At 38.0% G+C, this 14,131-nt stretch overlaps 2 protein-coding genes across 2 annotated transcripts in view; one reads left to right on the top strand and one right to left on the bottom strand.

Annotated features, from left to right (window-relative positions):
* LOC309585339 (discoidin, CUB and LCCL domain-containing protein 1-like) overlaps positions 1–14,131 on the top strand; it is a gene marked incomplete at its 3' end in the record, with an annotated part of 154,941 nt that overhangs the window by 56,154 nt on the left and 84,656 nt on the right. The window lies entirely within an intron of this gene.
* The window catches only part of ROS1 (ROS proto-oncogene 1, receptor tyrosine kinase), a gene marked incomplete at both ends in the record, with an annotated part of 70,757 nt that overhangs the window by 35,253 nt on the left and 21,373 nt on the right, over positions 1–14,131 (bottom strand). The window contains 10 exons of the mRNA XM_082300427.1: positions 828–1,004; positions 1,935–2,221; positions 2,738–2,949; positions 3,423–3,622; positions 4,289–4,352; positions 5,167–5,429; positions 6,248–6,410; positions 6,993–7,147; positions 7,505–7,719; positions 9,883–9,983. Coding sequence (XP_082156553.1) covers positions 828–1,004; positions 1,935–2,221; positions 2,738–2,949; positions 3,423–3,622; positions 4,289–4,352; positions 5,167–5,429; positions 6,248–6,410; positions 6,993–7,147; positions 7,505–7,719; positions 9,883–9,983 — 1,837 coding nt within the window. The remainder of the gene's footprint in view (positions 1–827; positions 1,005–1,934; positions 2,222–2,737; positions 2,950–3,422; positions 3,623–4,288; positions 4,353–5,166; positions 5,430–6,247; positions 6,411–6,992; positions 7,148–7,504; positions 7,720–9,882; positions 9,984–14,131) is intronic.

The raw sequence follows: 14,131 nt of genomic DNA, 5'->3' as shown, positions 1-14,131 counted from the left end.
GCCTGAGCACTGGTCAGAGCAGCTGCAGGCAGGCATGACTGTACCGGCTACCCGAAAGAATGTGAAATTTTTTTATTCCAAAGAAGTCCATCTTGTTAGAACATTCTCTTGTATATTTGCCAGTTCTTTTATGCAAAACTGGAGTTCAAGAATTATTTTGTATATATTCATCATGCTAGTAGCTGTTCTAAACCTTTGCATTTACAAAGATAATCCTTATAGGTACCATGAATCCTAATTTTCTATTAAAACTAATGTTTTATTTCTTTCATTATCATTCTACAATGGTTTGTTTAAAATATTATGAGTTCTAAGTGAAGCCTGGGTCTACTGTAACATAACCTGTAATTGTCTCTTGAGTACTTCTTTATAAATCACTTTAATAAGCAGATTTCATATCTCTTTGTCTTTGGAAGGACAGATTTTTTTCAGTTTTATGTACTTGTGAACAAACTCAGAAATCTGTGTCATAACAGGGGTCACTATCAAACTCTTGCTACAACACTGTGGAACATATTTGCTCTTTTTCTGTGCTGTAATGTGCACCACCTTTTCCACATCTCCAGGTCTGACACAACTTTGAAAATAGGCATAGTCTGGCATTTAACAAACAGGGGCAATATTCATCATCATGGCCTTCCATTATATCCAACAGAAGGCCAGTCCTTATATTCGTCCTTTCAAAAATTTGCAAATTGTTTCTCTGTAGAAGGTACCTGAATCCATGAAGCATGCTTTACACAAATATACGTAGCACAATCTGCAACTTAAATACATGCTCTGAAATAAATTGGTTACATTTACAAAACAAGCCATATCCCCTCTACCTGGATATGATTGTGCTGCTGAGCTGTAAGCTAAGATTTTCAGTGCATGGTTTGCTCTCTTGTGAAGAAAGTGTCTTCTACTTTCTTTATTTGCTAGCCAAATTTCAGTGTATTCCTTTGTTTCAGCAGTCCAGTATATAAATTTGTTATCTGCAGTCAAGCTGCCAATTTTATTACCTGTAGGAAAACATTGCACAGTTAAGTTTTAAAATCAACCCTGAGCAGATGATTTTACAAGAGCAGATGGGTGCTTGTATTCACAGTTTGTCAGTATAGGTATCTTGGCCATACTGTATCCTCAAAGACCTCCCCTTGAGAAGAGACTTCTGATATTTTCCGGTGGGTCTCGTAAAGCTGAGACACTGTTATTACAGTTTAGAAATGTAGATCTGAAGGCGCTTTATTTTCCATAACTATGAGAACTGCTATTCAATTAACAAACACAAGAAGTAAAACACAAAAGCAAGACCTGTTTAAAGAAACTTTGCTCTTTTGTCCAAGATGAAAACCACCATGATCTGCCGTCTCCAGAAACAATTAAGACAGCTCCTCTGGTAACAGAGCAGCTTTACCAGCACGCCTCCAGAATGGAGCTGAAAACCGAGTAACCAAGAGTGAATGTTATCATCACAAGAAGTGAAACATGGATAATTTGTCATACGAGACCCTACCTGCGTGACGGACCTTCCCCACATACTGATGTCTGCAATGCCATTTTCAGGTGTAAGTCATTATTGTATCTTTTCATTGAGATAAACTGCAATAGGTGTATCTAATACGAAACCCTAGCAAAATAATGTGTTAATATTCTAAGTGAAATCTGTTGACAAGTAGCACTTGAGGTCGTAGCATCTCTTTTGATTTACATCTTACTAGAATACATACTTGCATCAGTAAATATCCTCACACTGCTCTTTCTCCTCATTTGTGTAACAGGGTACACAACTGGAAACACAGAACACAAACATTTTGTCCAGATTGACTATAGAGGAATTAGTTTTATTTTAAAAAGTGCTTCATGAATGCTATTTTCAGAAATGAATGTTGTTTGAAGTAAGAGACAGCAAGAATCACAAACTACCTAGAAAAATAAAAGAGTTCTCAGACCTTGAATAGTTGGTATTTTGGTAATTCTCCAGCAGTGGCAACCATCCACATCTGAGGCCCATATTTCATCTCTTCCTCTGATAAAAAGCAGCTGGGGATTTTTGGAGTCAGACAAATCTATACTCAGAGGTCTTCCTAGCTCTGCTTCTGTGACATTACAGGTGCAGTAGTTCCTCATCTGTTTTTCTACCAACCCGTGCCCCAAGATGTGGTGCACGGTGTTATTCAGAGTATCATAATAAAGGATGCAGCTGCCATTATCAAGCTCTTCCATCCAGTACAAGCGGCTAGCAAAGAAAATGCATTGCTTTCAGTAGAAAAACTTCAACCCAACCAATCTAAATGCACTTCTATTCTGAGTAATTAGTCACAAATCACCCAAACATTTAAGATCAGGTAACTAGAGCAACATAATTGCAAAGTGATTTCAGATGCCAAATGATTATTTTTGTATAGAAGGCCACAGTAACTGACTATTCTGGATAAAATGGTTACTGTAAAAAAATTGTTGTCTGGTGCTGAGTTTCATTTGCATTACTTGCATAGAAGAACCTATCAGTATTTAAGCATAATTTGAAATCTTTACTCAAACACAGACATCTTTTTGAAATTAGATATGCCCAAGACCAATTAGCAGTACCAAAGTGGTACTACATCCAGAAATTTCTGAGATTTACATAATGCCAAAACTCATCTACTTTGAAAGTCCTTTTTGGTCCTTAACCAAGTTTTGATGTTCAAGTTTTGATGAAAATCATGTCTAAAATTTGCTTTAAAAGAGTTATTAGTAATATGCACCTTACCTTAAGAAAGGATAGGACAACAGAGATGATACAGTTGAATTACTTTTGCCCAGATGCACGTTCAAGGCTTTTAGAGATTTTTTCTTGAGCTCAAGATCAATAACAAATATTTGAGTTTCATTCTGTGGCGTTTTCAGGGCAACAAAGAGATGCCTTGCAATCCAGTCAACTGTGATGGCTGTGACATTGTGAAGATACGCATCTTTGAAAAACTTAAGAAAAAAATAAAAAAGGACAGAACTTTCCAACCTGATATTAGGACATTATGAAGTTCAATTTGTTTCTGAAAGAAAAATGTCTGCTTGGGAAGTAGAAGTCAAAATATAAAGATGTGTCATGGATTGGCAATATTTTTAGACAAATCAAAACTATTGTTCCACAAATCTCAATTGTTGCTTCCACATTCTTGAAATTAGAATGAAGTAAATTAAATTAAATTAAATTAAATGTGATACAAATATAAACTTCTTTCATTTACTAGTCTAAATTTCAAATTAAACATCTGATAAAATATCAGCAAGGAAGATGTCAGTATAACCATTTATGATTGATAAGACTACTTTAACAATGGTATACTCTGGTCATTCTTACTTTTTCAAAAAACACAGTTGGCCATAAAATAATGACAATAATAGCCACGTACTTTCCTAGATTCTCTCAAGTAAGGGAGTGAATAAAGGAATACCTGAGACATTGAAGCATTCTGTATATTCAGAATAAAAAGAGAATCCTCAATGATATGGTATGCTTTGTCATCATTAGCAGTATAACAGATGCCCTTTACATTCTTTGCTGAAAGTTCCCATATTGTACGACCACTGTCTGTGTCAGTAAGAAACAACTTGTTGGCAGAAATAGTTATTAGAGTTGGGACAGGGAAAAGATCTGGAAGGAAAAGGGCACAGAAGAATTTACAAAAAACCTCCATCCTAGATAATCACAGTCAATGATAAGAAAAGCAAGTACAAGATACAAATAAATGTATTATAAATGTATACAAATAAATGTCTGAACTTACTGTATTTGGGTGTATGTCACAGTAAATAAATAAGGAGATGCCCTATTGTCATCACAGTCAAACTACTAAGATATTTTCAGTGGCATTGTGAATGCTTACCTAACAGATTTAAGCATAGTGAAAGAGATTTGCTCATTTAATTACCATTAACAGCCAAACTAGAAATAGCCTATGATCTCTAGTGAATCTCTAACTCTCTTGGTAAACTTTGACAGTCTAATTAGAAATATTTTATGATCTCTAGCAGTATACAGGCTACAGGTGAAAACCTACTGTTCCATGCTAGCCTGAAGTTGCACAAAAAAGCTAATTAAGCATAGTTTTGAGGAAAGGCTTGAAAATCCCAAAATTTAATCTAATGATAAGGAATGTGTTAATCCTTCATATCAGAGGATGTAACCATTTCCTCCATTGTGTCTGCTGTATGTCACATAAAATGTTGGAGGCTGTTTATCAGGTTGCCAAATTCTTGTACTGACGTTTTCACCAGCTATTGCACACAAACCATGAGATGGCAACTAAATCATCCATACCTGATGAATTCCTCTCTGCCACATCAGATAAGGGTCCTGGACCTACAGAGGTGAAGGCCTGCACCTGTGGGACAGGAGATTGATACTTATATTAAATAACAGAATAAAGGACTGCATTTGAGAGCCTGTAGAGTCAATAGAGACACCACCCCTCTCTGTTCATCTTGGAACATAAGTGTGTGCTCTGTTTGACATAGGACTGTGTTGGTCAGTTTAAGGTCTACATTCAGGTTGGGACTGTGGCTATGAAGAGCATTTTAAGCAGTGGCCCAGAGATTGACAATCCGTGCTGCATCTAACAATTAGAGCTCAAAGGACTCCAGACAGTCTTTTGGTTTCCTTTCCCAGCCTGGAACAATTCCTACTATTTGTTGCCCTTGCAACCAACGTGGTGTTCTCCCCTATTAGTATCTGGTCTATTACATGCTCTCATGCTTTTAATTTGTCTTTCAAGCACACTTTCTGTATGTTCCAAAACTTCTATCACAATGAAAATATGACTTCTTCACAAGTTTTGAACTGGAAGCCTCTTTCCATGGAAGGCATGTGAGTCCTTGCATTTCTCAAACCGTGGCTCTGTTCAAAAGCCCTGTCACTCTCCACCAGATCAGTTGAATCTGTGTTCAACTTGCAGGTTTTAGCAGCGGCTTGGGGAAACCTCTAGAAAAGTTTCTTTTGGGCTTCTCCATTTAGTAAACAATATGATACAAAAAAGGTTAAGCCAGGTATCCATGGGTGAGTCAGCAAATCAGCAGTTCTACAAGCAGAAACCACAAGCTCTTGCCCCAAGCCAAAAAAACATCTCCCAGGCAAACATATCAGATGGCACAGATAGCATCTACCATCTAGCATGAGACAAGCTTAGTAATTTTTCATACCTGAAACCTTACTGTGAGGCTGGGAAGCACATCCTTGAGGGAAAACTGCATCTGGGTGGGTTTAACATGGCTTTCAGTCCACTCTGTGAAAGTGCCAGCAGTGCTGCTCTGATTCAACAGTTGGTAGTAAATCCTGAACTGAGTTAATATTCCATTGTCCCTCTCAGGTCTGTCCCACCTGAACTCCACAAAGACTTTCCCATCACTGTCATGTAGATTATTTTGTAACACATATATTCTAGGGTTCCTAGGTGCTGAAGGAACTGTATAAAAAAATAAAATCCACAGAACAAAATACTCCTGTTAAAACACAAACTCTACCTCATAACTAACTCTTTTAGTTTTGAGCCTGAGCTTTACATCCCCAATGATGAGAGAGACATATAGCAACTGGTGACGTGTAAACTACAGAAGATTTTCTAAAACTTCATGGTAATTCCTTTCTGTTTTTCATTGGTCTGTGGATATCTGATCTTAACTTGCCTAACCAAAAGAAAGAGCTGTATAAACAGAGAAAAAATGCACTCCTTTACTGAGATTGGGACATATCTATTTAGCCAAGTCCTGCATGTAACTATGGGGCTGTAAAAATTTTCACAACACAGACCATATTCTATGCCCTCTCCTATTCACTTTAAAATCTACTGCATCTCATAAACTTTCTCAGTGGTTGTCGCTCAACACTATATTTTAGCTAACTTAATTTTGATGTGCATAAGAGCAAAAATACTGAAGCAAGAGTAAAATGTTCATAACATTTATTAAAAATCTAGTAAGTAGTTAAGATATTAAATGCAGCCTTTGGTGTTCATTGTAATGAATTCAGTTTCTCTTTCTTGCTTGTAGTCACAGGCACATGGGGGATATATTGTCCTGCATTTTCTGTTTTGAGTTCTATTACTTCAATTGTCTGCATTTGTGTTTGCAACAGATAATCTCCAAAGATTCTCAGAAACATGTCCTTGCAACTCTGCCTGCAGCTGACTAGCTCTGAAAGCTGCTCATCCCTCTCTAGGGTTTCACTTGCTGACATTGAGATGCTCCCAGTACATGTGAGGAACAAGATTTAAAATTTCAGTACCTCCTTCAGGGGCTCGAAGGGCTACAGATGTCACTGGTGCCTTGCTCCAGTATGTGTATGGAGTGACAGAAAAAACAAAGAGTGTAAATGGTTCCAGCCAATCCACTCGGTAGGATGGCACTGTCAGGTTATGGGGATGGAGGCATCCTTCACTCTCCAGAGACTGCAAATGGAATAAAATAGAACAAAATAAAGAAAGACTCTTTTCCTGCTCAGAAAGGCCTTCAGTTTCCCAAAATTCCCTCATCAAACTGGTCAACTAAATCAAAACACAGCTTCTCTTCTGTGAATGGTCGTTGTTTCACCAACTCCTGTGACACTGTAGTGACGTGTAGCAATGTGCCAGCAATCTGCTCTTTGAATTTAAAGTAAAGCTTGCCAAATGCACTAAAGTTAAGGGTGGATGAAGGCTAGATTTCACATTCAGGCAAAGGCTATCCCACTGTAATCTCAGAGGACCCTTCTGTCTCTGAGTTACTGTGAGAGGCCTTCTCATGAATCTTTGATCACTGTGAACTCCTCGCCTGGTTCTTCATGCTCCAGCCGCTAGCCCAGAGCCACTGCTGGCTGCAGTGGTGGAGAAACTGGACAGCCTGCACTCTGTTTGCAATTTAGTTTGGTTCCTGACCAATTTGTAAATGCTGGAGAAGAAGCAAACTCTATTTCTTTTTAAAAATAGATATATTAGCAAGTAGATGCAGTAATACATGCAGATAATAGGAAGGGATTGCATCAATGTCCTCACTTGCAGAGCCTTTGATCCCACGCAGTAGAAGACAGTTCCCCATTCCACCTTTGTGGGACTCCATGTGATGTGGAAACTAGAGGAATTTCCTTCAATTCTGAAAGAAGACTCTGGCACTGAATCCGGAATCACTTTTGGTGTAGAAGAAAAGTTTCCTGTCCATAAATGGAAGAAATAATAATAATCTAAAGAATGTGAGGAATAGGTGGACTATTGAAATGTGACTTAAAACATTAAAGTAAATTCTGTAAACCGTCGTTAAATAGAGACAATAAATAACAACACCATGAATTCTTTTTATCCATATCCGTACCATCAGCTTTTATAATTGCACATTATGCTGATATATTTATCAGGTGATGTATATATCTCAGGTGTATCCTGATATATTTATTAATAAGTTCCTCTTGTCCTCATCTTTTGTCAAATGACTAAAGAATTTCAAGAATGAAGAATTGCAGGCTGACAATGAATACCTTTATTGAGGAGTTTAGAAAAAGAAAATAATGTACCTGGCAACGGTTTAAGTGATGTGTGAACAAGGGTAAAGGCTGTAAACTCTGCTGGTTGTGAGAAGGGAATGCTAAGGCTCTGATTGACTTCCTGGGTTGTAATGAACCGAAGCCTATTAATCCAGAACAGACGACCACTGTAGTATTCCAGTGCACCCTGAGATATTTCTGAAGTACTCCATGCTGCAAATTCTGTGACGATGGCATTACCACAACTGTGGAAACATGAAATTAGCAAAATGATAGCACACATGTAGGGAACAGATTTATGCAATGTTTGACATATTGGTAAATTTCTTATAATTCAAATTCTTAGTACTCATGTACGGGGGCAGGAAGACAAAGCAAAAGTTTTCTTTATGCTCTTTAAAGCAGAACATTTTTCAGCATATGAAACACTGTAGAAAGGACAGAAAGGCCTTCATTCCCTTTATTTTTTTTGGTAAACAATTATAAAATAATTTAGTATTCTGCTGCATAGATGCAGAAAAATGAGTATTTTGAAAAATCAGCCCACCTTCTCTCAGCAATTCCACTGAGACAGTGAAGTCTACTTCAGCGCATGATATTCATTCTACTTCATTACATCAGGAATCCGGAGTTATTTGACCCTGCTAGTTTCCTTCCATTATTTATTAAGCTCTATTAACATTTTTCTTCACTGGGATCACTGGTGACTTAATCTGCCTTGTATATTGTATGTCAGAATTTACAGGCCTTTTTAGATCCCAATTTATCTTCTGGGTAGGAGATTAAGTATGTTGTGAGTGGCATCATTTTGCCATCTCAGAAATGTCTTTGAGGTTAGACACATGCCATCCAAAACAAATTTGGAAAAGCTTTGACACACCATCGGGTTCATTAGGCTGGATTACTTCTAATCTCTGTATTGTGGCATGCCAGGGACAATGATTTATGGCTGCCAATTTGTTCACAATGGAGTTGTATGTTCCAGCTAAAACTAATCAACATATTTTGATTCTTTAAGTGTTTACTATTAGTCATAGCAAGTCTAAAATCAGTCAGAAAATTCAGCTGTTTCCACACAAATCCAGCCTGCCACATTATGAGCACATGTAAATACAGATGCTGCTCAATTAAGTTTAAGAAGTTTAATCTGATGCTTGAAAAAAAAAAAAGGCATTCTCCACATGGAAAGGAGCAAAAACATAATTTCACAAACTACTATGCAGTGTACACTTTGCACTTAGAGAACTGTCTTAGGGTGACTTTATGATGTGTATCCCATATCACTGCCCTTTGCCCAGAAATTAGTTTTTGTGCCTTTCTATGCCTTTAAACTAAGCCTGAGAGGGGGAAGGAAAAACTTAGCAAAACTTTTCCAAAGCAGTTTTCAGCTTGTTCAAGGTCACACGGAGATAGCGACTTTTTTTTTCCAGCTGTGGCAGGGGAGTGAGGAAGCACCCAGCTTGCTGCTTCCTGGTCATCTTCTGGCCAGTTTCAGCTTCTTTTTCTCTGAAGAGAGACTGAGAGTTGAACTTTTTTTCCTTCCCTGGAATTTCAGATTTTCTCCCTTTTCCACTGGACTGCTTCAATATCAGAACACGTTGGGAGAATTTTCCACTGAGCACAGAGGGCCTGGCCCTAGGCCAAGCCCCAGCTCTGAGGAGACCGAAGGGAGGACTCTGACACTTTCCCAGGCTTTTTCTCCACAGTGAAAGATTTTATTATTTAGCATTATTTTCTTTTTCCCCTGTGTTTGTTAAATAGTTTTTATCTCCTTCACTTTCCTTTGAGGAAAATTTATTCTTTCCCAAATCTGGTGGGGGAGGGGTGGTGACCTGCCTTCTCTCAGAGGATATATTTCTAAATTTGGCCAAACTGGCACAAGAACAAACCATCATTTTTCTCAAGGTTTTAGTATATAATCAAGCACCATAAACATAATTTGTTACGTTTTGTCTTTTCAAACTTTGCCTTTCAGGAATAATGCAGCCATTTCATGTTCAGAATGATCAAGAGGAAAGCCTGCCCAGGTGAGAAAGTGGTGTCAGTTCAAGTCCTGAGCTTCATGAAAGATGAGCAAGTTACAGAGGTTCAGGCACTTGGAAGCTGTCAAGTGTTGTAAATGCCAAGATAAAATAGACAATAAGCAGCAATTACTCCCTAAAGCTAAGCCTAAAAATTGATGAGCACGACCTCAGTTCAGCTGAGGTTCCACACTATGTTTCTCTCACTGTAAAACTGTGTTACCAACCATCACAATGTGCAGTTTGTTATCAGCTAGCCATGATCATTAGCTCTTATTTTTGTTAAATTAGTAGATAGTGTGCCCAGCGCTGGACATTTTTTTCTTAAAGAATATTCCAAAACCTAGCAAATGCAGACTTCCTTACCTCTGCTATACATTTACTTACCCTTCTTTGCAGAGGGAAGCTCTGTATAGGTTTAGACATAGACCATCTTGCACAAGCCAGTAAAGAAAACCATAGGTGAGATCCAAAGTTACACCAACCACCTAGAAGAAACCGGTCCAAACAGCAATTTGAACACATCTTCACTTCTGAGGTAAGAGCCCTTAGGCACAGTTGTCTGGACAACATCAGAGTAGCTCATTATTGGCAAAAATAACATTACTACCATGAATGTTCATTCTAACACAAAAAGAGATAGCACTAGAAAATAATGAGGTCCTTGGTGGACACCTATTTATAGCAGCTGATGATTTTCTAGATAGCATTTTATTAACACCTGTCACAGTGTTCAGCCCTGGAATATCTGAGTACCTCAGATATGATGGCAATAGTATATCAAGTGATCAGTGGAACTACTTATCAAAATCTCTGGAACACCCCTGGTATTTTAACATTCTTTATCTGAAACAGATGGGTGATACCCAGTCTGAAAGTCATAATAACCTTTTGAAAAAAGTATTTCAAATCTTTTGTCTTTGTTTTCCAGCTTTGATTTTATACAAAAAGCATTTAATGTGTTGCATTACTTATGGAAAATAGATGCAAAATTTTAATTCATTTATTTGACTAAGCAGGAAATTTGAATATTTAAATTTTTGTAAATAATTTATCATTAAATAAAGGGGGCAGGAAATTAAACAGTCTTCCTGCTCATTACTTCAATGTTTCATCTTCCTTTAAGTGAGGTGAAAGATTTGTTGTTTCTTTTTAATAGGATCTAATGTTCAAAATAGATTTTCCTTGTTTCAGCAGTAAACAACAGATTCAATACCATATGCAACAGTAATAAAAATCAGACATTTAATAATCTGTTCTATGAATAAAAAAGAATTTGCTTCTATAAGTTAGTCTGCTAAATGTTATCAAGTTTAGTCTATTTTATATCATTAGCACAGCTTACAAGTTGTTTGGGGCCTCTCTGAACATGTTTTCCAGCAGCTCTCAAACTTAGTCGTAGCAAACACTAGTCGTAACTATTCTTTTATAAGCTTAAATTTCCTTTATGTAAGTGGAACAGCCTCTTTTTTTCCTAGCTCTTCATTAATAAACTGCAGAAGATGATGACAGGAAAGCAAATGCTATATCACTTAGTTGTCTGTTGCTCCTTATGTAATCACATTCTTGACATATTTCTGTTGACATTGTATGTCAGAAAATCAAGGTTTGAATGATTGCTCCTGTAGGTTGTCCTGTTAAAAATATCTCACAGCGTGTATGTGCCCAAGTGTATATTTAGTGAGCTGTACTATATTTTATCCCATTTACCTATTCTCCCTCCCATGCTCAACACCAAAAGACATCTTCCTGAATTTATGTTGCTTTTTTAAACATTTGGGTCCTTCTTCCTTGCCCCACTTTTTTTTCTGCATCTATTACATTGTCCTATAGATGTGCCCATCTTCTTTCTCCTGATCCCTGTATCACCATTATTAAAAGGAAAATAAATATTTGTACAATTCATTTTCAGGAGTTAGGCAGAAATTTAACACCTCCCTTCTGTTATGCTTCAAAAACAGGCAAACATTTCCCAGTTCATGAGAGGTATTAGTCTCTGGGCACGACATGTATCTGTGATGGTGCAATGTAACTGAACATCATAAGATGCAGGATAAGCTTAGCTATTTGAAATACCTTTTGGCTAGAAACAGAAACCACATCTAAAGGGTCGTGGCCCCACTTCCATATAATGCACTTTGCTGCTCCCTTATAAATTACTTTTTTTCTAGTCATATTGTACAGTGTAAACAACTTACTAAGGGCTTTGGAAATTCTATGCCAGATTCTAAGTCGGAATAAATCAGAGTAGCTCTGCTAAAATCAATCAAGCTCTGCCAATACACACCAGCTGAGCTAAACAACTGATCAGAAAATAAAATAATTGCCATAAAAGGATCTAGTTCCTGCCAAAGAAATTAGACTTTCAAAGCTCTGCCTTTGTATTTGTTTAGGAAGCCTGCCATTTTCACAGTAGTCTCTTCTATTCCTATTCCTAGCATTCAGATTTCAAGCTAAAAGGAGGTACAGATACAAACTGCTGAAGATCCAGCTGAACAGCAATTCTTTATTAGAAAAACAGATGGTAAATACCAGTAAGAACCACTTATGTGGAGAACATGCTTTAACTGCTGGATAACAGCAATTAGCTATTACATCTGTGTTTTAATACAGAGGTAAGATGCATTCTTCTCAGGTAAAAGACTTCATTGTGCAAGGAAGATACATATTAGTACCTGTGCAAACATATTGCCTCTTGGTATTGAGACAATAACGACCAGCTCAACAATTCCACCATTAAAGAACACTGTGCTTTCCTTTTTTTCTGATAGTTTTATTCTGGGTTTTATTTTAATAAAGAGACACCTGTCAGCTATAACTGGTCACTTCTCAATCTAGACATTTTTACTTGGCTTTTTGCCTGTGTGCATCGCAGCAGGAGGCTGAGTTCAGGAAGTCAGTGCATAGATTAGGGCAGCAGAGAAGCAGGAGAGAAGATGTTTGTTTGTAGGAGGTGTGAATAAGTGAATGGTTGAAGGCTGGTATCACTGACATAGGGAAAGGTGCAGAAAAAAAATGACAGGACCAGACAAGCAGTCTTATTGCTGCCAAGGTTCTTGAAAGCAAGAACAAGAAATCTGAGGTTAGCATGAGGCGATCCAGAGAAGCAAGTAGTGAATCAAAAGACGAGGGCAAGGAAGTTGAGGGTTGCCACTTAAAATAAACTGGAACTTGTCAGTCCTTTGCAACAGATCATCCAGAAGATATATGCTGAGTCCAAGTGGGCCACTGAGCTTGGACAGCATATATCTTTCCATGGAGACAGTCCACACCAGCCAGCTTCCACAGAGGTAGGGAGACTAGTACTGGAAGAAACAGTGATCCTTTGCAACACAGAGACTTCTCTCATGTACAAAAGTTTTATAGCTCTTCTGTATTCAGGTTTACAAGTACAGTAGGTACCACACCAGAACCTGCCCTCCTTCTTCCCAAGCCCTTATGAATGTAACATACTTGTGAGATTGATGCCTTTTCCTGGTCTTAAAATCAGGAGTCAAACACGGTTTGAAGGGAAAAAGGGATTTTACCTCGGTATTTATTTTAAGGATCCTTAGGTGCACCACATCCAGGTGGAACATGCCAAAATGCACACAATCCATTGGGTATAACATTATAGGTCTTACTAATTAGCATATCTATCAAAGATTCTCCAATGAGAGGCTCAAGTGAGCCCCCCTCCCTAAAGAACCTTCCCCTGGATGGTTCTATCTCAGTTTACAGAATGTGTTCTGGAGAGGACCTTGGGGTCTGGGGCATTCTGATCCCTAGCTACGAAGCTTCTAAAATGTTTAGTCTCCTAGCTTGATAAATAAGTCTAAGAATGTAGGCTAAAGAAAAAAAAAAGAATACAAAAGTTATAAAAAGGTATATAAAAGGAGTATAAAAGAAAAGGCAAAAAATCATCATGGCATCAAGATTAGCTGGTCTGTCTGAACATTAATTCATTTTCATGTACTAAACTAGGCCTGGATTTTTTTTTATAATCAGAGAAACACCAAATTCCTTTTTTCAGGAAAGGAAAGTGAAATGTTCTGGGGAATGATGCAAAGCTAACCAAGAGAGATAGAACTCTAAAACCTGAAAAGGTCTTTAATAGAGAGGCTTCTGGTGAAATGGGAGCACAATTTGTATGACAGATGGAATAAAAACAAAGGCTTATTTAGCAAGAGCTGTGTTTTAAAGTAAGCTGTTGCAGGAAATAATTTACCTGTGCTGACCTTGTTCTGTGGCAGTCAAATTATGCCTCATTCCAGCACTTGGGACAGAGGGTACAACCCCACACAGGCTGTGCTTTGAGCTGTGGAGCATTCAGCTCTTCTTACAGAGAAACTCCATAGACTAAAAGCAGTCCAATGGATGTCATGGTCTCTCAGCCTGACCTGCTCAGGACACAGCCTGGAAAAAGTTCAGAGGGACGGAAGGCAGGAAGGCAGAAAGACAGGAAGGAAGGAAAGCAGGAAGGAAGGCAGGAAGGCAGGAAAGAAGGCAGGAAAGAAGGCAGGAAGGCAGGCATATGCTAAGACCCTGACAGATCTTTTCAGGAGGAGAATACTCAGTGTCAGAGTTCTTCCATTGTGTAGGCAACACCAAATTCCACCTACCAAGAATGAGGTCAAATCTCGCATGGTGGCAGAGG

The sequence above is a fragment of the Coloeus monedula genome, assembly GCF_965178545.1.
Source record: "Coloeus monedula genome assembly, chromosome: 2".
NCBI lineage: Eukaryota > Metazoa > Chordata > Aves > Passeriformes > Corvidae > Coloeus > Coloeus monedula.
The sequence above is the reverse complement of the archived record's forward strand: the minus strand, read 5'-3'. Positions and strand labels throughout refer to the sequence as shown.